General features: G+C 41.9%; 1 protein-coding gene across 1 annotated transcript in view; it reads left to right on the top strand.

Annotated features, from left to right (window-relative positions):
• Positions 1–10,742, top strand: part of LOC141253217 (uncharacterized) — a 243,018-nt gene extending 232,276 nt beyond the window's left edge. The window contains exons 14-15 of the mRNA XM_073670911.1: positions 9,148–9,258; positions 10,610–10,742. Coding sequence (XP_073527012.1) covers positions 9,148–9,258; positions 10,610–10,736 — 238 coding nt within the window. The 3' untranslated portion in view covers positions 10,737–10,742. The remainder of the gene's footprint in view (positions 1–9,147; positions 9,259–10,609) is intronic.
• The last annotated feature ends 15,575 nt before the right edge of the window (positions 10,743–26,317 follow it).

The raw sequence follows: 26,317 nt of genomic DNA, 5'->3' as shown, positions 1-26,317 counted from the left end.
TCAGCACAAATTAGATCTAGTATATCAAGGCTGCATTATACAATATATGTACATTCTACCTTTTGTGTCTCCCCCATTTCCTCATAGACTGTAAGCTTGCAAGCAGGGCCCTCACTCCTTTTGATATGAGATATGTTTATTCTGTATTGTTTGTATAAGTCCCCCCTAAAATGTGTAAAGTGCTGCGGAATATGTTGGCGCTATAAAAAAAAAAAAAAATTATTATTATTATCTCTTGGCAGCACACTTCTATGCATAAACAGCAGGCTTTTCCTTCACAAGGATTCACTAGTACACAGCATTCTTTATCCTGCATGGAGATGGAGGGGGGAGGGTTTGATGAGGGAGATGATCTCTATGACAGGATTCCTTCCAGTCCTTATCTTTCTGCCCAATAATACTCCACACGGTTAGCTGCGTTTAGCTTCCCTCCTGACCTGAATTCTTCTACACTCAGCATCATACAAGAAGCTCTGGATCCCACTGATCATCCATTAAAGCTCAGTGAACTTACTGTTCATGATTATTTTGACCAATTCTTTTGTCACACCACTGTCATCCACTTTCCTCCGTCTCACAGATGACATCCAGCCTTATCCCCAACTAGCACTTCATCTCTGCATGTCATCTCTTTTTATGATATAGGACCCACTCACAATCCTCAACTTACTCTCACACCAAAAATTCACCAACCAATACACAATCAAGCACTGCTTTGCTCCAATATCTCCATCTATCATCTATATAAAAAGAAAAGACTAGAGGCCATTGAGGAGGAAATTAACATAAGACAAAATTACAAAAGTCCGATAAGAAAAAGCCCAAAAACTATAAAATTCTTGGATCTTTCCAATTATATGTTAAATGAGGCTGAAATTGGTCTTTTAAGTAAAGGTTTGAACTTCTGTCCATCCCAATGTACAAATAATTTCCACCTTTCTTTTGATCTCAATACTTTTGTTTGAAAGTCAACTTTACCATGATGCTACCATATTGGCTGATAATTATTTACATCAAGATGTCAGACCAGCTTCTAATTTTAAGCCAACACATCATCAGAGCCATTATCTGAAAACTTTGTATTACCTTGTCAGTAAAGAATTTGGTTCTATTAAATTTAAACAATTTTGGGTCATCAATGTATCCCCTAAAGAAAAAAAAGCACTTGAGACCTTAAAAATTAATGATAACATTGTAATCTGATAGGCAGATAAGGGAAGAGGGGTTCATGTTTGGGTGATATCAGTATGATCCCGCAGCTGTGACTGTTACCTGTGGTGAAAAGCAGGTCACAGGTGTCGGCTGCTGAGACTACTACCCCCATCAGCTGATGCCTGCTGTCACTGTAAACAGCGAGCTCAGGCGCCACTGATGGAAGGAGTAAATTCTCATGCAGCGGTGGTGCCGTAAATAAGTTCACCGCAGCTCATCATTGGATTGAACTCCTGTAATCTCTCTCATGACACCTCAGCACTGTACACTGACACAGAAGTGATTACACACTTGTCAGTGTATAGCCAGATGTCCTGTAGAACAGTCATATCAGTGACTGCTGATGTGACTGCTCTACAACTGACCCTGATCTTCGTGGGATAGAATGGATTATTTCATCATGTCGGACAGGTGAGGGATATGATTGTTTTTTATTTTTGTTTTTTTTTACAGGTGACAATGGCTTCAAATGTATTGGGCATTAGGTGAGTATTTTTCTTGTTTATTTATTTTTTTTTTTACATGAGACGATGGCTTCAATGGAATAGGTGTTAGGTGAGGATAACTGTATTTGTTATTTTTAAATAAAAACGTAAAAGTGTGTCTGTGACGACACAGCTTCTAATTTTAATTATCCAGAGGCCTTGATTTGTTAGGCAAAGAAAAATACGCTATTGTGTTTGTGTTGACTTTTGAATATATGTGTTTATTTGGCTGATCAAGAAGGACAGTGACTCAGGGGAACAATGATGTTTGTTACTATGCTAATTGCATATTGTACTAAGCCAGCTAGTTGTTGATTTACAAGACCAGAGGAAGGCCAACTATGTAAATTGTTTAAATGCTCAAACAATGAGACCTGAGCCCTGCACCTTTCCCCCAACCTGTGACTAATGACCTTAGCTATGTATGTAAATATAAAAAGGGTTTTCTATCCTGCTGCAAAGAGGATCATAGAACCAGAGAATCAAAGATCAGACAGACTCTTCAGGACAGCAGGTTGTTACCATGGCTCCATCCAGAGATACAGGTTTGGATTCTACAGCATTCCAGCCTAAGGGTACACGGCCCTGACTGGAAGGATTCAGATCTGCTCCATTGACCATCAGAGAACCCATGGATACATTTGGGAAAACCAGGTTGGGAAAATGAGGTCACCTGGTCCCATGGATATGTTGTTTGGGGTTTCCAGGTGGGACCCTCCAGTCGCCTGGAACCCATGAAGACATTTGGAGAAGCTAGATTCTGAACAGCCGGTCATCTGGCCCCATAGAAACTCTCGCAGAAGCCAGGGTTCTATCTGTTTATTGTCTGTTTAGTGGTTCAATAAAATATTGCCACACTGTTTTACCCTCACCCTGTGTTGTCTGAGTAGTATTATGCCCACGGAAGAACCCGGGTCTTCACAGTGTTTTTTTAATTCAAATTAAGGATTTTTTTCTGGCTGTGTCTTTATTTCACAAATTTTACTATGGGGTTAGTAATGGGGTCGTCTTATAGACGCCCTCCATTACTAACCTGGGCTTCATGTCAGCTGCCAATACAAGGCTGATATGAACCCCAACCCTATTACCACACTTGTCACCGCAACAGGGTAAGTGGGAAGAGCGTAGTCTAAGCACCAGAATTTCTGGAGCGGCTGAGAGATGATGTTTTTAGCCTTGGAGATGGCCAATATCCATGGACCCTTCCTAGGCAATTAATATTAGCCTGCAGCTGTTTGCCTAGCCTTTGCTGGTTATTAATTATAGGGGGCCCCACGTCAATTTTTTTGGGGTCCCCCAAAAAGTATACAGCTGTGAGCTGATATTAATAGCCTGGGAAGCTCCATGGGTATTATCCTCTTCCCAGGCTATAAACATCAGCCCCAGCTGTCTGCTTTCCCTCTGCTGGTTAATAAAATTTAGGATAATCCCACATCATTTTTTTCTGATATTTAATCATTTATTAATAAATTACATGTACAGTAAGCTACAAACACCAAGCAATGATTATATATCTTACTCATATCTATCTATCTATCTATCTATCTATCTATCTATCTATCTATCTATCCATCTATCTATATATCTGCCTAGAGGAAGCTTACAAAATCTCATATGATATCAAGTATTATACTGAACCTCACAATGACCCTACTTTTAAGTATGAACTTGAATATCAAAAATTGATTAATGATGCATACAAATGTCAAACAATCAATAAAAAGGAAAAACATTTTTAACAAATCCCTCTCCAAATAAAGTACTATTCTATCATCTTCCCAAAGTCCATAAAGACAAAAAAAAAACACCCACCTGGTCGTCCCATTATATCGGGAATTGGATCCCTGACCAGTTCCTTTTTACATTATGTTGACTTTTTCCTATTGTAAATAGTAATTAAATTGACATCATATCTGAGGGATTCGACCCAGCTAATTATAGAAACTGGAAAGGTCATATTGGAAGATAATTTTTTAGTTATTACACTAGCTGTATCTATCGACCAATTATTCCAATGTCAATCTTGAATTGGGTTTGGAAGCCGTAGACTATTACATGACATCTGATGGTAATGTCAAATACAAACAAAGACAATTATTGTTAAATGGTTTAGAATTCATAATCAAGCACAATTAATTCTCCTTTCAAGAAAAACTGTATTTGCAGCAACATAGTACAGCGGTGGAGACTCAGGTCAGCCCTAGTTATACAAATCTTTTTATGGGAAGATGCGAATCCCAATCGCCTATTGCAGCCGAGGATATCATAATCATATCGTATATCATTGTCATTATATCAATGGCTTTTTTTTTTTAATCCTTGTTTTTATTGAAAATAAAGTTTTCATACAATAATAAATGCGAATGTGGCTTGAAATATACATGACAAGATTGTTATAAGATGGTAAATAGCAGAATGTACATTCCAAGCATAGTTACATCAAGTCAAAAAACAAACCAAGAACTAGGAGGGTGGGAGGGAAGGAGGGGAGAAAAGAGAATGCCCAAAACAGGTACTTTCCTTACATATAGATCACCCAACAGGGGTGTATAACCTTATACTCTCTTTGAAAGTTGTGCGGGACCCATCGACACTAAAACAGACCTCTGACACCTAGAAGTATCTCCACACTGCTTCAATGGCTTTTTTTATAATTTGGCAAGGCACCCCTTCAGAGGTCTCCCACTTTGTTGAGATACTGAACAAAAATGAATGGTGAATATTTTTTACTGCAAATATCTCTGTGGATAAAATAGTTTGTTTTGGATTTAGAGTTATTGCATCAAAATAAGGTATTTATGACCAAAACACACTTCAAATCTGTAGATGTTAATGGACAGCTGGATTTTTTCCCTAAGTGGAAAATAAATATCCATCTCTGTCATTTTTGTCGTATTAGGAGAAATTACACTTTAACAGAGGATTACATGAGCCAATCAGAAATACTATCCAATAAAAATAACAGAAACAACAGTCCTCTATCCCTCTAAAAAAATGTCAAAATTAGAGATCAATAAGACCAATGTGGATCAGATGAATAACCGATGGAAATGAAATTTCATTACTTCTTACAATAAAGGAAGTCAAACCAATCTATCTGCACTCATTAGATCGATTATCTCTTTCACTCGCGTTGGGAGCGCTTTGTCTTTTGTTTCTTTTTCATTTTATACTATACACATGTAATGCTACAGTCAGCTGTACAGTTAACAGCTTTTTTGCATTTTTTTTTGGGGCAGTGAAATTTTACATTCATAATTATGGTGAAACATTGTACTTTATCATTGTCATTTTTTTTTGAAAAGGGTCAAAAAATGAGCTATTCTTTACATCAGGTTTTTGTGTATTTTTTGTTACATTTTGGCAAAGTGCAATTTTCACACTGGCCAGGAGGGCTTTAGACTTCTGTTATTTCAGGAAACAACACATGTACATTGCCACAATGGTCGGATCCTGACCCTATCTATTGTATTGAAGCTTCTAACGAGCTTGTGCAAAGGTTCTAGTGGAGGGAGGGGAGCAGGGTCAGGTGTGACCATTACCTATTGTGATTGGTGGATCCTGTGTTATCAGCTGGGTTCAGTGGAGTTACCTGTCATTGTACAGTAGTTCTGACTCTGATAATCTGGAGCTGTAAGCTCTTCCTGAAATAACAACAAATATGAGTGTTCAAAAAACTCATTGGCTGCTGTAAAAAAAATGCAAGATTAAAAAATGTTTTTTTTTTTTTTTTAAATAAAGAAAAGTAAAGAAAAAAACATTGCTATTTTTTTAAATACATGTAAAACAAAAGCCTGGTTTAAACAATTAGTTATTTTCTGATGCTTCAATTTAATGACAAAATATGTTTTGCTGCTAATTAGCCCTGGACTCGATTATTCCCGGGAAGAATACTCATTTCTTACCTCTCTACACAGAAGATATACGTCAATACATTCCGGGGTAACAGAACAGCATAATGAGGACGCTCTCTTTATATCTTTAGAGAGGACTAATTAAAATACAGAAATAAGAAGAGAACCTAAGTGCTGTTCAGAATCTTTTCAATTTACTTTCATGAACCGCAGAATACTGAGCTTCTGGGCAGTCAAAGAGCTTCTATGGCAACAGATGTCTTTTGGCTCTCCTACATTGTAGAGATAATACGAAGGGTGCACCTCTACAGTATATGCTGCGCTATATATATGTATACACATTACATTTTACATTGTGTCTTCTCAGTGCACACACTGTCGTTACTATGGTTCTAGACCTGACCAGGGCAGCTCTTGAAGCCAATAATATATACGTATATACAGCTATACAAAACCATTTACATAATGGAATATATAATAGTATTGGATAAAGATATTGGACATGAGCTGCTGGGGTATAAGAAATCTGATTTAAACAAACTAATTGTGCCTTTTTTACTGCTGCAGATAGACTTAATGGGAACCTGACAGCTGATCAAGGCTGTCAAAGCAGCGTGAATCAGGGTTCGGCTCCATAATTTCAGTCATGTCTTACTCTGAAATGCTGCTGGATGGATGACTAGTCTAAGAGGTAGGTCCCCTGCAGTTTCTCCTTGCCCTGCTTTCTTTGACTGACAGGTTTCTCGCTATATACATACATGGGGAGAGACCTGTTAGCAAAGGGGAATTGAGTGGGGAGATTCCACTGAGGACCACACTCTTGGACTAGTCATCTGAGTTGCATGGTTCCCGGCTTTTTATATATTTTACTCATATAGATAGATCCATATTTCTTTGGAGTGTGGAAGTATTCGGAGCAAACCAATGCAAACATAGGGAGAACATACAAACCCCTTGCAGATGTTGTCCTTGGTGGGATTTGAACCCAGGACTCCAGCGCTGCTGAGCCACCGTGGGTTTTACAGTATGTTTTCTTTGAAATGCAGCAGATTTTCAGAGTACAACGTACATGGCTACAATAACGCAGCTGTCAGGTTCCTTTTAGAGGAATATTCCAACTTGAAGATGTTATCACCTACCCAGCCAATCCTATCATTGGAGCAGTTGTCACATATGTACTGTACATCACGGTTTACTCTTGTATATTGGATTGTACTTGGTTATGTCTGACAGTGCCTTAAACAATGAATAGAGAGAGTGGTAGCGATCATCCGCAGCTACTGCTCCATTCCATTAGGGCATTTCAGAGCCTAATTGTCGCGATAAATAAAGGTCCGAGTGGTGGTTTCTCTAATGATCCTTAGTTATTACCTATTCAATGGAATGAGTCATTTAGATGGGGGTTACCTTTTAATACTAGGTTAATATAGTTGTATGGTACAACTAGTGGTTGTTATGGCCAGTAGGCCAATTATGCACTCGCTATTTATATTTATCTGCTAGGTGGACAACTCTGTATTGTTGGTAGCATTGCATTTCTATTTAAATGGCAACCTGTCATGCTGAAAATGGTTTCTGATCTGCAGATCTCATAGAGCAGGAATTGCATTTGTATGTACAGTGGGGAAAATAATTATTTGATACACTGCCAATTTTGCAAGCTTTCCCACCTACAAAGAATGGAGAAGTCTGTGATTTTTATCGCAGGTACACTTCAACTGTGAGAGACAGAATCTTAAAAAAATTCCCAGAAATCACATTGTATGATTTTTACATAATTAAGTAGCATTTTATAGCATGAAATAAGTATTTCATACAATAGAAAAAGAGAACTTGATATTTGGTACAGAAACCTTTGTTTGCAATTACAGAGGTCAGACGTTTCCTGTAGTTCTTGACCAAGTTTGCAGACACTGCAGCAGGAATTTTGACCCACTCCTTTATACAAATCTTCTCCAGATCTTTCAGGTCTCAGGGCTGTCGCTGGGTAATATTAAGTTTCAGCTCCCTTCAAAAATTTTCTATTGGATTCAGGTCTGGAGACTGGCTAGGCCACTCCAGGACCATGAAATGCATCTTACGGAGCCACTCCTTAGTTTCCCTGGCTGTGTGGTTCAGGACACTGTTATGCTGGAAGACCCAGCCACGACCCATGTTCAATGATCTTACTCAGGGAAGGAGCTTGATCAGTTGGGACGGTGTTCTTGGGGTTGTACTCGTCCTTCTTCTTCCTCTGTACACAGCACATGGAGTTGATACCAAAAAGTTTGGTCTCATCTGACCACATGACCTTCTCCCATGCCTCCCCTGGATCATCCAGATGGTCATTGGCAAACTTCAAATTGGCCTGGACATGTGCTGGCGTGAGTAGGGGGACCTTGAGTGCACTGCAGGATTTTAATCCATGATGGTGTAGTAATGCTTGAGACTATGGTCCCAGCTTTCTTCAGGTCATTGACCAGGTACTCCTGTGTAGTTCTGCACTGATTCCTGACCTTTCTCTGAATTATCCTTACCCCACGAGACGAGACTTGCATGGAGCCCCAGACCGAGGAAGATTGACAGTCATCTTGTGCTTCTTTCATTCTCGAATAAGTTATTGCCTTCTCACCAAGCTGCTTGCCTATTGTCCTGTAGCCCATCCCATCCTTGTGCAGGTCTACAATTTTGTCCCTGGTGTCCTTAGACAGCTCTTTGGTCTTGGCCATGGTGGAGAGGTTGGAGTGTGATTAATTGAGTGTGTGGACAGGTGTCTTTTATACAAGTAACGAGTTCAAACAGGTGTAATTAATACAGGTAATGAGTGCAAAGTAGGAGGGCTTCTTAAAAAAAACTAACAGGTCTGTGAGAGACAGAATTCTTTCTGGTTGGTAGGTGATCAAATACTTATTTCATGCAATAAAATGCAAATTAATTATGTAAAAATCATACAATATGATTTTCTGTTTTTTATTTTTAGATTCTGTCTCTCACAGTTGAAGTGTACCTACGATAAAAATTACAGACTTCTCCATTCTTTGTAGGTGGGAAAACTTGCAAAATCGGTAGAGTATCAAATACTTATTTTCCCCACTGTATGTAAGTCCAGTGGGTGACCCTACTAGTGATTGACAGTCTTTCCTGTATGACTGTACACACAGAGAAAACTGTCAATCACTAAAATGCAAGTTATACTGAATCTTTTCCAACAAAGCTATACATCATAGTAACATAATAATGTAGGTTGAATAAAGACCTAGGTTCATCAAGTTCAACCTTTATCCCCCAATTGTACACTAACTCAACTCCCCACATCATTCTGCTCAGCTTCTCCTTCTCTATACCATGATGTCCACAAATTCGCCTGCATGTACACCATGACAGGTTCCCTTTATTGAGAAAATTTTTAATCTAATTTTTTAATGTGTTGTTGCTAATTTTTGTAGTAAGTTATGATGAGAATACCAGATATTGATATAGGATTTAGGTAGTGTAAAATATTTCCAGGTCTATATACAGTACAAAGGTCCAAACTAAAAAGATAAAAAGTTGGAAAAACATGTAAACTGTTTGAAACATTGTATGCCAATTTGATGTGGTGAAATATTTTCTTGCAGGGTCTGCTTGCTTGCCAGTTATAGCTACGCCAACTTGGAATGCTTAAAGCTCAGTTTCTGCAAAGAAGTTACAGCAGACGCCATTGAAAAGCTTTGCAAAAATTGTAAAAGGTACTGTCATAAAGCTTAAGTTCAGAGGGGAAAGGAACAACCAGTTTCTATTAAATATGTTATGTTGGGGACAGATGTGAAAGCAACTCCGTTACTACAGCACCACTGAACATTTGGCTCGTAGGGGTTTTGCCACAATTGAAGTCGAAGTTTTGAGTAGAACAAGTCATTAAAAAACATCTCCTAGAAATGTAATTAGCATCTTTTTTAAACAGACCTCAATTGTGGAGAAACCACATAGCATGGGTTTTGTCAAAGTGCCTAAAGTTTATGCAGATTAACAACTCTTTCCCTTTAAAAAATGGACAGTGTCTACATATGTGACCATGTATACAACCTGTAACAAATGTAAGAAACTGGACGCATACAGCAATAGAGAAGTTTTACATGAGACAGAGATAGGTCAATATTTAACAGAGATTAGAAGATACCAAATGACTTCCATATGGCAGGCGACTAATCAGATATAATCATTGCATACATCATTACTTATGTACAGTAATATCATAAACTTGGAGAAATCTACCATAAAAGAAATACTGTATAGTCATCTTAAAGGAGACCTTCACTATTGGCTAATTCCTCACATGATGAAGATTTCCAGTTTGACCCTAAAATAATACGTAAGCCATAAATATTCAACACTCTTTTCTAAATGTCATTGGAGATAAGGATTTCAACTGCCCAATTTTTAGTTTATGGGGGAAAAAATCTGCTGCCAGAGGTGTCTGGCAACTGATTACTCTCCTTCCTACTGAGAACACATGCACACTCGACCGAACCAAGTGTGCATGTGTATAGGGGGTTGGGACAGATAGCTGCTGGTCAAACAACCATTCAGCCAACAGCTATCAAATATTTGCCGATCGGCGGTCATCTAATAGCCTGTTTACACGGGCAGACCGTGCTTAACAATGAGCACTGAACTATCAGTATTAGATCACACATAGACTGTTATTGTTCTCTGCAGCGCAAGCCTTCTTTATAGAGCGCAACGTGCTGCCAAGAGTGATAATCTTTTATGCAGTTCAAAACATCATACTGTAGCACCCAACGAACGAAGATTTTGCTCTTTCGTTGTGTGATCAGCAGCCAGTTTAGACTGCAGGATTATTGTGAACAAGTGTTCCTAGGATGCCTGTTCACGATTACCTTGCAGTGACAATGTACCGTAGTCTAAAAAGGGTCTTCTCTCTGATTTGTGACTTGAGGTTCCTTCTAGTCCTATCCCATTAATTTATACTGTAGTTATAAGTACACTGTCTGATGCACCATAAACTTTCCAAAAAGTCAGTTTGATTGAAATTATTTTTGCATCTTTTTTGTTGAAATTATTTTTCATGTTTTTCAGGCTGAAGATACTTCACCTTTATGGTTGCCGTTTGTCTCCTGACCTTGGAAACATTAAAAAAATCAGCAAATCATTTCAAATTTTTCATGATTTGTCTATACCAACTGCAAACATAGTAGGGGAATAAATGACAAGTACTGTAATGTTTACTGTATATATGTGTAATAAAAGAATTTCAGAAATACTATTCATTATTTCGTATGTCTGTAAATGATAACTATGATGACAGCAGTGCTACAGCTGTAACAGGGTGTACCCTGGGTAGAGTTATAGAACTTTCTTTGTTGAGTTATAATGTGCTATATAAGCCATGTAAAAGATTTGTTATGTGCTTGTTTTACATGTTGGTGTTTGATCCTTGTCGGGACTGGCCAATACAGTAGATTGGCATGTCCTGTGAAAAACTAATAGGATAATGCCATGAGCACCAGTCCTCTTCTCCATCTCGCAGGGTGCAGTGGTAGGTATCGTTCAAGGAAACCCTGCGCTGAAGTGATGAAGACATTGGACAAAAAATAAACAATGCACTGTGGGATCTATTGGAAGGTTTAGGAGAAACACTATGTATGCTAAAGTTTTAGCACCTAATGATTTGTGTGCTGAGGCATTTGGTAGGTATAATGAACCCAGTCCCAGAATCTCCAGGGAAAATCAAATGTAAAAACTGCCCCCACTGATGATCATTGGTGGCGGATGTACACATTTTGAACAAATCTGCCTTCAAAGATGCTGCTGCACCACAGCTTTCATTGAAAAGAGTAGGAGTTGTGCCGCAGCACCTGGCAGTGGCGGCTACACTTTGAATGAGGTTGCGCTAAGCAGTTCTGTTGTGTTTATAACTATTTGCCGCCAAAGCAAATAACAGCTGATCGGTGGGGGGTGCTGGGTGTTGAACACCTAACCATCTGCTATTGATGACTCATATTTTGTAGATAGACCTATGCCCTTTAATGCCCATTTAGACAAGCTGATGATCGGTGAGTGAGCATTCGTAAGAACATTTGTTCCCGATTTGGCACATGTAAACATACCAGCAATCGCTCAACAAACGAGCAAAACACTAGTTCATTCGGTGATCGGATTGTGTAGGCCAGCATAAAAATCATTGTTATTCGCTGCATATCAACCCATTTAAGCAGAGAATGTGCTACTAACAACATGATACGATATAGGGACAGAAGATCATTCTGTACCCATCAGTTTTTGTTGGTCATTATAGACTTGTATATAGTCTACTGCCATTTGTTAATGGACTGAATTTAGCCTGTCTGAATGAGCATTTAATTATCAGACAGAAGAGCAGAGCAGGTGGGAAAAGAGAGGGCTTAGTAGCTAAATGATAACTATACTCTTATTTCCTTTTTATATAAATCAACAGTACAAGTGAAGATAAGAAAAAAATTGTAATATACAGTGGGGAAAATAAGTATTTGATACACTGCCGAATTTGCAAGTTTTCCCACCTACAAAGAATGGAGAGGTCTGTGATTTTTATCGTAGGCACACTTCAACTGTGAGAGACAGAATCTAAAAAGAAAAAACAGAAAATCACATTGTATGATTTTTAAATAATTAAATTGCATTTTATTGCATGAAATAAGTATTTGATCATCTACCATCGAGCAAGAATTCTGTCTCTCACAGAGCTGTTAGTTTCTCTTTAAGAAGCACTCCTACTCTGCACTCATTACCTGTATTAATTGCACCTGTTTGAACTCATTACCTGTACAAAAGACACCTGTCCACACACTCAATCAATCACACTCATACCTCGCCACCATGGCCAAGACCAAAGAGCTGTCTAAGGACACCAGGGACAAAATTGTAGACATGTGCAAGGCTGGGATGGGCTACAGGACAATAGGCAAGTGGCTTGGTGAGAAGACAACAACTGTTGACACAATTATTAGAAAATGGAAGAAACACAAGATGACTGTCAATCTTCATCGGTCTTGGGCTCCATGTAAGATCTCGTCTCGTGGGGTAAGAATGATTCTGAAAAAGGTCAGGAATCAGCCCAGAACTACATTTGAGGACTTGGTCAATGACCTGAAAAGAGCTGGAACCACAGTCTCAAACATTACCGTTAGTAACACACTACGCTGTCATGGATTAAAACCCTGCAGGTCACGCAAGGTCCCCCTACTCACGCCAGCACATGTCCAGGCCCATTTGAAGTTCGACAATGATCATCTGTATGATGGGAGAAAGACATGGAGTCAGATGAGACCAAAATAGAACTTTTTGGTATGAACTCCACTCGCTGTGCTTGGAAGGAGAAGAAGGATGAGTAGAACCCCAAAAACACCATCTCAACCATGAAGCATGGTGGGGGAAACATCATACTTTGGGGGTGCTTTTCTGCACAGGGGACAGGACGACTGCACCGTATTGAAGGGAGGATGGATGGGGCCGTGTATTGCGAGATTTTGGCCAACAACCTCCTTCCTTTAGTAAGAGCATTGAAGATGGGTCGTGGCTGGGTCTTGATACTTGTTTTCCCCACTGTATCTTTTTGGAGAAAAAAATACTGCACTGATCATTTACTCTCAAAAGCTGCTTAAAGGGGTTTTCCCACAAACATAAGTTCATTTTATTCACTAGATCTTGGAATAAAAATATGTTTCACAATTGGATATAATTAACCCCTTTCTGACGTGATTAGTAATAGTATGTCACACTGGCCCGGGCCTATTGGACCACGTATGTACTATTACGCATCACGGGATCGCGACCGCACACAAGCGGTGGGGGCGATCGCCGCCGCGTGTCAGCTAATTCTCACAGCTGACACCCGGTGCCATGAGCAGTCAAGCACTGCCGCCACATTAACCCCCGAAATGCTGCGATCGAAGTTGATTGCGGCATTCCGGGAGCAAGGAGAGGAAAGCGCAGCTTACTTACCTCTTCTCCGGCGCTGTGTCTGCTGGGTCCCAGTGGTAGAAAATATTTTTTCTATAAAATAGTTTTTATTGTGTAAAAGCACCAAAACATAAAAAAATATATAAATGTGCTACCGCTGTAAACATACTGACTAGTGTTGAGCGAGCATGCTCGACACTGCTCGTTACTCGCCCGAGCATCATGCTACTCGGGATGTTCGGCGAGCACCGAGCATTTCCGGGTTACTCGGGCCACATAACTATAACTGTGGTTTTGCAGTTCCATGGGTCAAATCTCTGTATTATCCTGCTTTTGGAATTTTTTGCCGTAAAAAAAAAACTGTAATAGTGTCTCCCTGACTGGTCAGACACCAATATATCTCTTTAAAAGAGTCTGGTGTACGCCACATAACTATAACTGTGGTTTTGCAGTTCCACGGGTCAAATCTCTGTATTATCCTGCTTTTGGCATTTTTTGCCGTAAAAAAAAACAGTAATAGTGTCTCCCTGAATGTTCAGACACCAATATATCTGTTTAAAAGAGTGTGGTGTAGGCCAGAAAAATAGAACTGTGGTTTTGCAGTTCCACGGGTCAAATCTCTGTATTATCCTGTTTTTGGCATTTTTTGCCATAAAAAAAAACTAATGGTATCTCCCTGACTGGTCAGACAGCAATATATCTGTTTAAAAGATTCTGGTGTACGCCACATAACTATAACTGTGGTTTTGCAGTTCCACGGGTCAAATCTCTGTTTTATCCTGCTTTTGGCATTTTTTGCCGTAAAAAAAACTGTAATAGTGTCTCCCTGACAGTTCAGACACCAATATATCTGTTTAAAAGAGTCTGGTGTAGGCCAGAAAAATAGAACTGTGGTTTTGCAGTTCCACGGGTCAAATCTCTGTATTATCCTGTTTTTGGCATTTTTTGCCGTAAAAAAAACCTGTAATAGTGTCTCCCTGACTGGTTAGACTCCAATATGTCTGTTTAAAAGAGTCTGGTGTACGCCACATAACTATAACTGTGGTTTTGCAGTTCCATGGGTCAAATCTCTGTATTATCCTGCTTTTTGGCCTTTCTTGCCGTAAAAAAAAACTGTAATAGTGTCTCCCTGACTGGTCAGACACCAATATATCTGTTTAACAGATTCTGGTGTACGCCACATAACTATAACTGTGGTTTTGCAGTTCCACGGGTCAAATCTCTGTATTATCCTGTTTTGGGCATTTTTTGCCGTAAAAAAAACTGTAATAGTGTCTCCCTGACTGGTCAGACACCAATATATCTGTTTAAAAGATTCTGGTGTACGCCACATAACTATAACTGTGGTTTTGCAGTTCCACGGGTCAAATCTCTGTATTATCCTGCTTTTGGCATTTTTTGCCGTAAAAAAAAAACAGTAATAGTGTCTCCCTGAATGTACAGACCAAAAGTTTGGACACACCTTCTCATTTAAAGATTTTTCTGTATTTTCATGACTATGAAAATTGTACATTCACACTGAAGCCATCAAAACTATGAATTAACACATGTGGCGTTATATACTTAACAAAAAAGTGTGAAACAACTGAAAATATGTCTTATATTCTAGGTTCTTCAAAGTAACCACCTTTTGCTTTGATGACTGCTTTGGACACTCTTGGCATTCTCTTGATGAGCTTCAAGAGGTAGTCACCGGAAATGGTCTTCCAACAATCTTGAAGGAGTTCCCAGGGATGCTTAGCACTTGTTGGCCCTTTTGCCTTCACTCTGCGGTCCAGCTCACCCCAAACCATCTCGATTGGGTTCAGGTCTGGTGACTGTGGAGGCCAGGTCATCTGGCGTAGCACCCCATCACTCTCCTTCTTCGTCAAATAGCCCTTACACAGCCTGGAGGTGTGTTTGGGGTCATTGTCCTGTTGAAAAATAAATGATGGTCCAACTAAACGCAAACCGGATGGAATAGCATGCCGCTGCAAGATGCTTTGGTAGCCATGCTGGTTCAGTATGCCTTCAATTTTGAATAACTCCCCACCAGTGTCACCAGCAAAGCACCCCCACACCATCACACCTCCTTCTCCATGCTTCACGGTGGGAACCAGGCATGTAGAGTCCATCTGTTCACCTTTTCTGAGTCGCACAAAGACACGGTGGATGGAACCAAAGATCTCAAATTTGGACTCATCAGACCAAAGTACAGATTTCCACTGGTCTAATGTCCATTTTTTTGTGTTCTTTAGCCCAAACAAGTCTCTTCTGCTTGTTGCCTGTCCTTAGCAGTGGTTTCTTAGCAGCTATTTTACCATGAAGGCCTGCTGCACAAAGTCTCCTCTTAACAGTTGTTGTAGAGATGTGTCTGCTGCTAGAACTCTGTGTGGCATTGACCTGGTCTCTAATCTGAGCTGCTGTTAACCTGCGATTTCTGAGGCTGGTGACCCGGATAAACTTATCCTCAGAAGCAGAGGTGACTCTTCGTCTTCCTTTCCTGGGGCGGTCCTCATGTGAGCCAGTTTCTTTGTAGTGCTTGATGGTTTTTGCAACTGCACTTGGGGACACTTTCAAAGTTTGCCCAATTTTTCGGACTGACTGACCTTCATTTCTTAAAGTAATGATGGCCACTCATTTTTCTTTACTTACAGTGGTGGCCAAAAGTATTGGCACCCCTGCAATTCTGTCAGATAATACTCAGTTTCTTCCTGAAAATGATTGCAATCACAAATTCTTTGGTATTATCTTCATTTAATTTGTCTTCAATGAAAAAACACAAAAAGAATTGTCCTAAAGCCAAATTGGATATAATTCCACACCAAACCTAAAAAAGGGGGTGGACAAAAGTATTGGCACTGTTTGAAAAATCATGTGATGCTTCTCTAATTCGTGTAATTAACAGCACCTGTAATTTACCTGTGGCACCTAACAGGTGTTGGCAATAACTAAATCACACTTGCAGCCAGTTAACATGGATTAAAGTTGACTCAACCTCTCTCCTGTGTCCTTGTGTGTACCACATTGAGCATGGAGAGAAGAAAGAAGACCAAAGAGCTGTCTGAGGACTTGAGAAACCAAATTGTGAGGAAGCATGAGCAATCTCAAGGCTACAAGTCCATCTCCAAAGACCTGAATGTTCCTGTGTCTTCCGTGCACAGTGTCATCAAGAAGTTTAAAGTCCATGGCACTGTGGCTAACCTCCCTAGATGTGGACAGAAAAGAAAAATTGACGAGAGATTTCAGCGCAAGATTGTGTGGATGGTGGATAAAGAACCTCGACTAACATCCAAACAAGTTCAAGCTACCCTGCAGTCCGAGGGTACAACAGTGTCAACCCGTACTATCCGTCGGCGTTTGAATGAAAAGGGACTGTATGGTAGGATACCCAGGAAAACCCCACTTCTTACCCCGAGACATAAAAAAGCCAGGCTGGAGTTTGCCAAAACTTACCTGAGAAAGCCTAAAACGTTTTGGAAGAATGTTCTCTGGTCAGATGAGACAAAAGTAGAGCTTTTTAGGAAAAAGCATCAACACAGAGTGTACAGGAAAAAAAAAGAGGCATTCAAAGAAAAGAACACGGACCCTACAGTCAAACATGGCGGAGGTTCCCTGATGTTTTGGGGTTGCTTTGCTGCCTCTGGCACTGGACTGCTTGACCGTGTGCATGGCATTATGAAGTCTGAAGACTACCAACAAATTTTGCAGCATAATGTAGGGCCCATTGTGAGAAAGCTGGGTCTCCCTCAGAGGTCATGGGTCTTCCAGCAGGACAATGACCCAAAACACACTTCCAAAAGCACTATAAAATGGTTTGAGAGAAAGCACTGGAGACTTCTAAGGTGGCCAGCAATGAGTCCAGAACACCTGTGGAGAGATCTCAAAATGGCAGTTTGGAGAAGGCACCCTTCAAATATCAGGGACCTGGAGCAGTTTGCCAAAGAAGAATGGTCTACAATTCCAGCAGAGCATTGTAAGAAACTCATTGATGGTTACCGGAAGCGGTTGTTCGCAGTTATTTTGGCTAAAGGTTGTGCAACCAAGTATTAGGCTGAGGGTGCCAATACTTTTGTCTGGCCCATTTTTGGAGTTTTGTGTGAAATGATCAATGATTTGATTTTTGCTTCATTCTCTTTTGTGTTTTTTCCTTGCAAGCAAGCAAGCAAGAATAATGCTGCCTTATCACTTTTACCACACGCAGAACGGCATAAAAAAAACCTCAAAAAATAATTCCTGAATTGTTGGTTTTTGTTAATATTACCTCCCAAAAAACGGAATAGAAAGCGATCAAAAAATGTCACATACCCAAAAATGGTACCAATAAAAATGTCAACTCGTCCCGCAAAAAACAAGCCGTAAAATGACTCTGTCGGCCGAAATATGGAAAAATTATAGCTCTCAAAATATGGCGATGCAAAAACTAGATTTTGCAAAAAAAAGCGTCTTTTAGTGTGTGACAGCTGTCAGTCATAAAAACCCGATATAAATCTGGTATCGCTGTAATCGCACCGACCCGAAGAATAAAGTAATCTCATCAGTTATACCACATGAGGAACGGCATGAAAAATAAATAAAACCAATTCTTCACCTGCTACTGATTTGTTTATTATGTCTCCCAAAGATCGCAGTATGGCTCGGAACACATTTATCCTGCGCTCTGCGCTGAGCACTTACACCAGAGTTTCCGTGTAAATCTCTGAAATACGTGATTCAGACGGAACCCATGACGGAAGGTTCCCTGTAATGAGGCAGATATAGGCCACTGTGGATGCCGCCTGGCCTGTGATCCCACGGTGTCAGTTTTTTTAGGCGTGCACTTCTGAAAAAAGGACACCGCTAAACAGAGGCCAGACGGAGTCCAGAGTAACTCTGCTGCCTCATTACAGTGAATGGATCCCGCAGGGGTTTCATCCGAATTACATCACTTGGAAATTTAGATGGAAACCCCAATGTAAGTGCTCAGCCTAGAGCGCTGGATAAATGTTACGTAAAATGTTCCCAATAAAAGATTCAACTCAGTCCTCAAAAAAAGCTAGTCCCCACTCAGGTCCGTCATCTGTTAAAAATATAAGGGACTTCCAAGTTACAGGTAGCAGAAAGGCTCTGGAAAAGCGAAATGGCTCTTGCCCCCCAAAAGAAATTCAGAAAATTTTGTGCTCCCAAATCCAAATGCCTATTCTACAATAATTTGTTCTCCAATTGTCAAATAGCTCTCCGTCCCTCCCAGATCTCGCCGTATGGCTAAGTGGTACGATACAGCCACATATGGGGTATTGCTACTTTTAGAAGAAATTGTGTGGGGGGTTTCGGCTGTTTAGGCACATTAGGGGCTCCCCAAATGCGACATGGCGTCTGCTAATTATTCAAACAAATTTTACATTCAAAAAGACAAATGGCGCTCCTTCCCTTCCAAGCCCTGCCGTGCGCCCAAACAGTGGTTTTCCTCCACATATGGGGTATCAGCGTGTTCAGGAGAAATTGCACAACAAATTTCATGGTGCAATTTATCCTATTACCCTTATGATAATGCAAAATTAAGGGATGAAAAACGTTTTTGTGGGAAAAATGTGAAAATTTTATTTTTACAGCTCAATATTATAAACTTCTGTGAAGCACCTTGGGGTTCAAAGTGCTCACCACACATCTAGATAAGTTCACTAAGGGGTCTAGTTTCCAAAGTGGTGTCACTTGTGTAGGGTTTCCACTGTTTGGGCACATCAGCAGCTCTCCAAACGCAACATGGCGTCTGCTTATTATTCAAACAAATTTTACATTCAAAAAGTCTAATGGCGTTCCTTCCCTTCCGAACCCTGCATTGCGCCCAAACAGTGGTAGCAGAGGGTAGCAGCGCACTCATGAGAAATTGCACTACAAACTGTGTATTCCATTTTATCCTGTTACCCTTGTGAAAATAAAAAAATTGGGTCTAAAATAACATTTTTGTGAAAAAAAGTTAAATGTTCATTGTTTTCTTCCACATTCCAAAAATTCCCGTGAACCACCTGAAGGGTTAATAAACTTATTGAATGTGATTTTGAGCACCTTGAGGGGTGCAGTTTTCAGAATGGTGTCACTTTTGGGTATTTTCTGTCAAAAATACCCCTCAAAGTCACTTCAAATAAGATGTGGTCCCTAAAAAAATGATTTTGTAAATTTTGTTGGAAAAATGAGAAATCGCTGGTCAACTTTTAACCCTTATAGCTTCCTAACAAAAAAAAAATTTTGGTTCCAAAATTGTGCTGATGTAAAGGAGACATGTGGGAAATGTTATTTATTAACTATTTTGTGAGACATATCTCTCTGATTTAAGGGCATGAAAATTCAAAGTTTGAAATTTGCAAAATTTTCAAAATTTTCACCAAATTTCTGATTTTTTCACACATAAACGCAAGTGATATCGAATAAATTTTACAACTATCATGAAGTACAATATGTTATGAAAAAACATTCCCAAACTCAGGGGAATCCGTTGAAGCGTTCCAGAGTAATTACTTCATAAAGTGACAGTGGTCAGAATTGAAAAAATTGGCCTGGTCACTCAGGCAAAAACAGGCTCTGGCTTGAAGTGGTTAAAAGAGTCTGGTGTAGGCCAGAAAAATAGAACTGTGGTTTTGCAGTTCCACGGGTCAAATCTCTGTATTATCCTGTTTTTGGCATTTTTTGCCGTAAAAAAAAACTGTAATAGTGTCTCCCTGACTGGTCAGACACCAATATATCAGTTTAAAAGAGTCTGGTGTACGCCACATAACTATAACTGTGGTTTTGCAGTTCCACGGGTCAATTCTCTGTATTATCCAGCTTTTTGCATTTTTTGCTGTAAAAAAAAACAGTAAAAGTGTCTCCCTGACTGGTCAGACACCAATATATCTATTTAAAAGAGTCTGGTGTAGGCCAGAAAAATAGAACAGTGGTTTTGCAGTTCCACGGGTCAAATCTCTGTATTATCCTGCTTTTGGCATTTTTTGCCGTAAAAAAACAATGTAATAGTGTCTCCCTGACTGTTCAGACACCAATATATCTGTTTGAAAGATTCTGGTGTACGCCACATAACTATAACTGTGGTTTTGCAGTTCCACTGGTCAAATCTCTGTATTATCCACTTTTGGGTCTTTTTTACATAAAAAAAACAGTTTGAGTGTGTCGCTGACTATTCAGCCCCAAATATATCTATTTAAAAAAGTCTGGTATACGCCAGTAAATTAGAACTGTGGTTTTGCAGTTCCATGGTTCAAATCTCTGTATTATCCAGCTTTTGGACTGTTTTACGTAAAAAAAACAGTAATAGTGTCTCCCTGTCTGTTCAGTCACAAATATATCTGTTTAAAAGATTCTGGTGTAGGCCAGACAAATAGAACTGTGGTTTTCCTCTTCCACGGTTCTAATCTCCTCTTTATTATCCTTTTTCCATTGATAGTACGAGTGTAAGCTACTTTACTTCATTTACGATGGGCAAGGCGCGTGGCAAGGGACGTGGAACTGGACGTTCTGGTGATGGTGCGTGTAGAGGACGGGGCTGTGGCCAAGGTGCCACAAATGTGCCACAACCAACAGCCACGTCTTCTCGCTCCCACTTCTTGACCAAATTACTAGGGAAGCACACTACAACACCAGTATTGCGAACTGATCAGTGTGAACAGGTTATTAATTGGATAGCAGATAATACTTCCAGTTACCTGGGCACCACCACCTCTGGTCTGTCTTCCACACGGTCAAGTTTTAGTAGCTGTGAGTCTCGACCGCATACTCCTCCTCACCCTGATGCTCCCTCCTCCCATCATGCCGAGTGTCATCAGACAGCAAATGATCCCACACTTGGACACTCTGAAGAGCTGTTCACTGGTCCATTTCCATATTTGTGCCCCTCACCTGCTCCGCTTGAAGTGGTGGAAGAGGAGATCCCATGTAGCGATGCCCAAATATTTGAACAGCCACGGCCACAGGAAGTCGATGCTGGCAATTTGTCACAAGAGGTGGACGATGACGAGACACAATTGCCACGAAGTGAGGAGGAGGATCGTGGTGCGCAAGTGGAAGAGGAGGAGGTGGTGGATGATCTAGTAACTGACCTAACGTGGCAGGAGGACACGCAGAGCGAGGCCAGCAGCACACAGGGGGAGGGAGGCAGAGTACCCCAACAGGCAAGAAGAAGCATTGTGGTGGCCGCACACAGAAGGCGGGCAACAGTTCCCCGTAACACCAACACGAGGGCCGATGCCAGTACAACCGGTAGGTCTTCCAGAGTCTGGAATTTTTTTAAAGACTCTGCTGATAACCCCAAAAAGGCCATTTGTACTACCTGCAATGCCAGCATCAGCAGGGGTGACAAAACTACCAGCCTGAACACCACCAGCATGATCAGGCACATGGCAGCAAAGCACCCGACTTTGTGGGGCGAACCCCAGGGTCCACGACCAGTGTCAGCGGGTGTCAACACTGCTTCTTCCGCTGTTGTGCGTGTGCTAGAACCCCCTGTTGTGCGTGCACGGAAATCCCCTGTCCATACTGCATGCAAAGATGCCCCCTCCTCTCAGTCTTCACTTGTTACGGCAGTTTCTCAAGAAACAGCATCAACGTCCACGTCCACGTCCCACCGCAGCGTTCAATTGTCCATATCTCAGACGTTTGAACGAAAGCGGAAATTCGCAGCCAACGCCCCACAGGCCACAGTCCTAGATTCGCACATTTCACGACTGCTTGCGTTGGAAATGCTGCCTTTTAGGCTTGTGGAGACGGAATCCTTCCGCAACCTTATGGCGGTGGCCGTCCCTCGGTACTCGGTCCCCAGCCGACACTATTTTGCCCGGTGTGCCATCCCCGCACTACACAAGCACGTGTCCCAAAACATCTGCCGTGCCCTCAACAATGCAGTTACTGGGAGAGTCCACCTGACAACGGACACGTGGACAAGTGCTTGTGGCCAGGGATGGTACATCTCCCTGACGGCACACTGGGTAAACATAGTGGAAGCCGGGACCCAGTCGGACCTTGGGACGGAACACATCCTCCCCACACTGAGGATTGCGGGCCCTATGTCAGTCAGAGTTGCCCCCACAGTGTACAGCTCCTGCGCATCATCCTCCTCCTCATGTTCAGCCTCCATCTCAGATATCACCACATCAGTTACAAGCTGGAAGCACTGCAGTACTGCCTCAGCCAAGCGGCAACAGGCTGTGCTGAAACTCATAAGCTTAGGTGATAAACCTCACACTGCTTGTGAGTTGTGGACAGCTGTGAAAGAGCAGGCAGATCTGTGGCCACATCCGACAGCAGAATCACCTGGTGCGGCTCCTAAGTTGTCATCCTATGCCCTGCATTTACCTTTTACTTACAATTCTAAAGTCCTTGCATTACGGATCCCATGTGTGTGGTATTGATCTTCCTCCCCTCTTCCTCATATTGGGTTCTCCCTGAGCAAATATCCTTTTGGGAAGAAGATCTTTCTATGTGTTCTACTGGGTGATTCTATTTCTCTATATACCATTTGGACCCGAGTTGCGGGTTACTGAGCCACGACACTGGCATCCTATTCAATATATTTGAATTGAGATCCCAGTCCCTGATGAAAATCAAATTGATTGAAACGATCGTCGGATTTATTGAGGATCTATCATATTAATAAACATACTTTTATTTGCATCAAAATTTCTGCCTTTTCATATGTGTGCCGGGAATATATCTTTACTAGATCTGTGGCTGAGACCGCTGAACCTACATCCAGGCATGGTCATGTGTGACAATGGCCGTAACCTGGTGGTGGCTCAGAGGCGAGGCGAGATAACACACGTACCATGCCTGGCTGATGTGCTTAACCTCGTGGTTCAGTGGTTTCTTAAATCGTACCCTGGGTTGCCAGATCTGCTCGTCAAAGTACGCCGCCTGTCAGCTCATTTTCGCAAGTCGGCTACAGCTTCCGCCGCCCTTGCTGTGTTGCAGCAGCGTTTGCAGCTTCTGGCACACTGACTGGTGTGTGATGTCCCCACACGTTGGAACTCTACCCTCCACATGTTGCAAAGGATTTGTGAGCAGAAGTGAGCAGTTGTGGAGTACCAGCTGCAACAAGGCCGTCGATATTCAGGTCAGACTCCACACATAAGACCTCAGGAGTGGACCTGGATGTCTGACATATGTACCATCCTGACAAACTTTGTGGAGTCCACCAAGATAGTGAGTGGCGATGACGCCATCATTAGAGTCAGCATCCCACTTGTCTGTCTTTTGCAACGCTCTCTGCAGAGAATTAAAGAGGAGGCATTGCAGCCAGGTATGATGAGATGGATCAAGAAGCTGTAGCGGGCGATTACACACAGCTCAGCCTCATCTCATCCCAACGTGCACTGGGGGACAATGAGGGAGAGGAGGAGGAGGAGGAGGAAGAACAGGAGCTGGTATCATGCGCTGTAGACGGTAGTACCTGTACAACTGTCATACCGTCGATTCAGCGTGGGTGGCCTGAGGACAGGGGGGAGGAGGAGGAGGGCATGGTCAGTCGTCATCTTGGTGAGGACACGGAAGTCTTGCCCGTTACCAGTCTGGCACGCATGGCTGACTTTATGTTACGCTGCCTTAACCGTGACCCTCGCGTTGTCAAAATGTTGGGTGACAGTCATTACTGGTTGGTGACACTTTTAGACCCCCGCTAGAAGGAGAACTTTCACTCTCTTATTCCTGAGGTGGAGAGGTCTACAAAAATGGGGCAGTAACAGAAGGCCCTTGCTGCTGAACTGTTAAAAAAATTCCCATCTGAACACGCTAGTGGCAGAGGTTACAGTTCGTTGCCCAACCAAGGCATACAGGCGAGAGAGACACAACTCCAATTCAGCAGAGGCAGGGGAATACTGTCAACGTTCTGGGACAGTATTCTGAGATCCGCCCAGCTTACAGGCCCTGAGGCGCGGGGTACTCTCACAAGGAGTGGAAAGTTTCAAAAGATGGTGAGGGAGTACCTTGCCGACCGTAGCAGCGTCCTCCGTGATTCCTCTGTGCCTTTTAATTTTTGGGTATCCAAGCTGGACACTTGGAATGAACTCGCTCTGTATGCCTTGGAGGTCCTGGCCTGCCCTGCCGCTAGCGTGTTATCGAAGCGTGCTTTTAGTGCCGCTGGGGGAATTATAACAGATAAGCGCACTCGCCTGTCAACTGACAATGCTGACAAGCTGACCCTTATCAAAATGAACAAGGGCTGGATTGAGCCAGACTTCTCATCACCACCAAATGACAGTAGAGTAACATAAAGTCAAATCCACTGTGTTATTTCGGGTGTATTCCCATGCACCGCTTCACACCCACACATGGATATACGCTTCCTCATTTCAGCTGTATTTTGCTCTTCTCCTTATCCTCAGCCTCCACCACCACTATACCACCAGAGTGACCTTGGTCCGTGTTGCTAGCACTGCAAGTTCCTCCGTCCTAATTTTTGTCAGCTTTTGGTTGGAAGGCATAGGCAAAGACTATGGGAGACCCACTCCCCAATAATGGGAATGTTTTTAAGATGCTGTACTGCAAGGCTCTTGTTTGCCAGCATTGCAAGTTCCTCTGTCCTAATTTTTGGCAGCTTTTGCTTGGAAGGCATAGGCAAAGACTATGGGAGACCCACTCCCCAATAATGGGAATAATGTTTTTAAGATGCTGTACTGCATGGCTCTTCCAAGGGGCATTTAAACCGTCTTGTTAAGCTACTGCAACCTCCACGTCTCATCCAAGGGGCATTAAAACCGTCTTGTTAAGTTACTGCGACCTCCACCACTTTTCCCAGGGGCATTGATATTGTCTTTTTATTCCACTGCGACCTCCATCATTCTTCCAAGGGGCATTAAAACCGTCTTGTTAAGCTACTGCGATCTCCACCACTTTTCCCAGGGGCATTGATATTGTCTTTTTATTCCACTGCGACCTCCACGTCTCTTCCAAGGGGCATTAAAACCGTCTTGTTAAGCTACTGCAACCTCCACGTCTCTTCCAAGGAGCATTAAAACCATCTTGTTAAGCTACTGCAACCTCCACGTCTCTTCCAAGGGGCATTAAAACCATCTTGTTAAGCTACTGCAACCTCCACGTCTCTTCCAAGGGGCATTAAAACCGTCTTGTTAAGCTACTGCGACCTCCACCACTTTCCCCAGGGGCATTAAAACCGTCTTGTTAAGCTACTGCGACCTCCACCATTCTTCCAAGGGGCATTAAACTGTCTTGTTAAGCTACTGCAACCTCAATGTCTCTTCCAAGGGGCATTAAAACCGTCTTGTTAAGCTACTGCAACCTCCACGTCTCTTCCAAGGGGCATTAAAACTGTCTTGTTAAGCTACTGCGACCTCCACCACTTTCCCCAGGGGCATTAAAACCGCCTTGTTAAGCTACTGCGACTTCCACCATTCTTCCAAGGTGCATTAAAACCGTCTTGTTAAGCTACTGCAACCTCCACGTCTCTTCCAAGGGACATTAAAACCGTCTTGTTAAGCTACTGCGACCTCCACCGCTTTTCCCAGGGGCATTGATATTGTCTTTTTATTCCACTGCGACTTCCACGTCTCATCCAGGGGGCATTAAAACCATCTTGTTAAGCTACTGCAACCTCCACGTCTCTTTCAAGGGGCATTACAACCGTCTTGTTAAGCTACTGCGACCTCCACGTCTCTTCCAAGGGGCATTAAAATCATCTTGTTAAGCTACTGTGACCGCCACCATTCTTCCAAGGGGCATTAAAATCGTCTTGTTAAGCTACTGCAACCTCCACATCTCTTCCAAGGGGCATTAAAACCGTCTTGTTAAGCTACTGCAACCTCCACGTCTCTTCCAAGGGGCATTAAAACCGTCTTGTTAAGCTACTGCGACCTCCACGTCTCTTCCAAGGGGCATTAAAACCGTCTT

The sequence above is a fragment of the Phyllobates terribilis genome, unplaced genomic scaffold (assembly GCF_046119375.1).
Source record: "Phyllobates terribilis strain yellow unplaced genomic scaffold, ASM4611937v1 Scaffold_1__5_contigs__length_1240528914, whole genome shotgun sequence".
Classification (NCBI taxonomy): Eukaryota; Metazoa; Chordata; class Amphibia; order Anura; family Dendrobatidae; genus Phyllobates; species Phyllobates terribilis.
The sequence above is the reverse complement of the archived record's forward strand: the minus strand, read 5'-3'. Positions and strand labels throughout refer to the sequence as shown.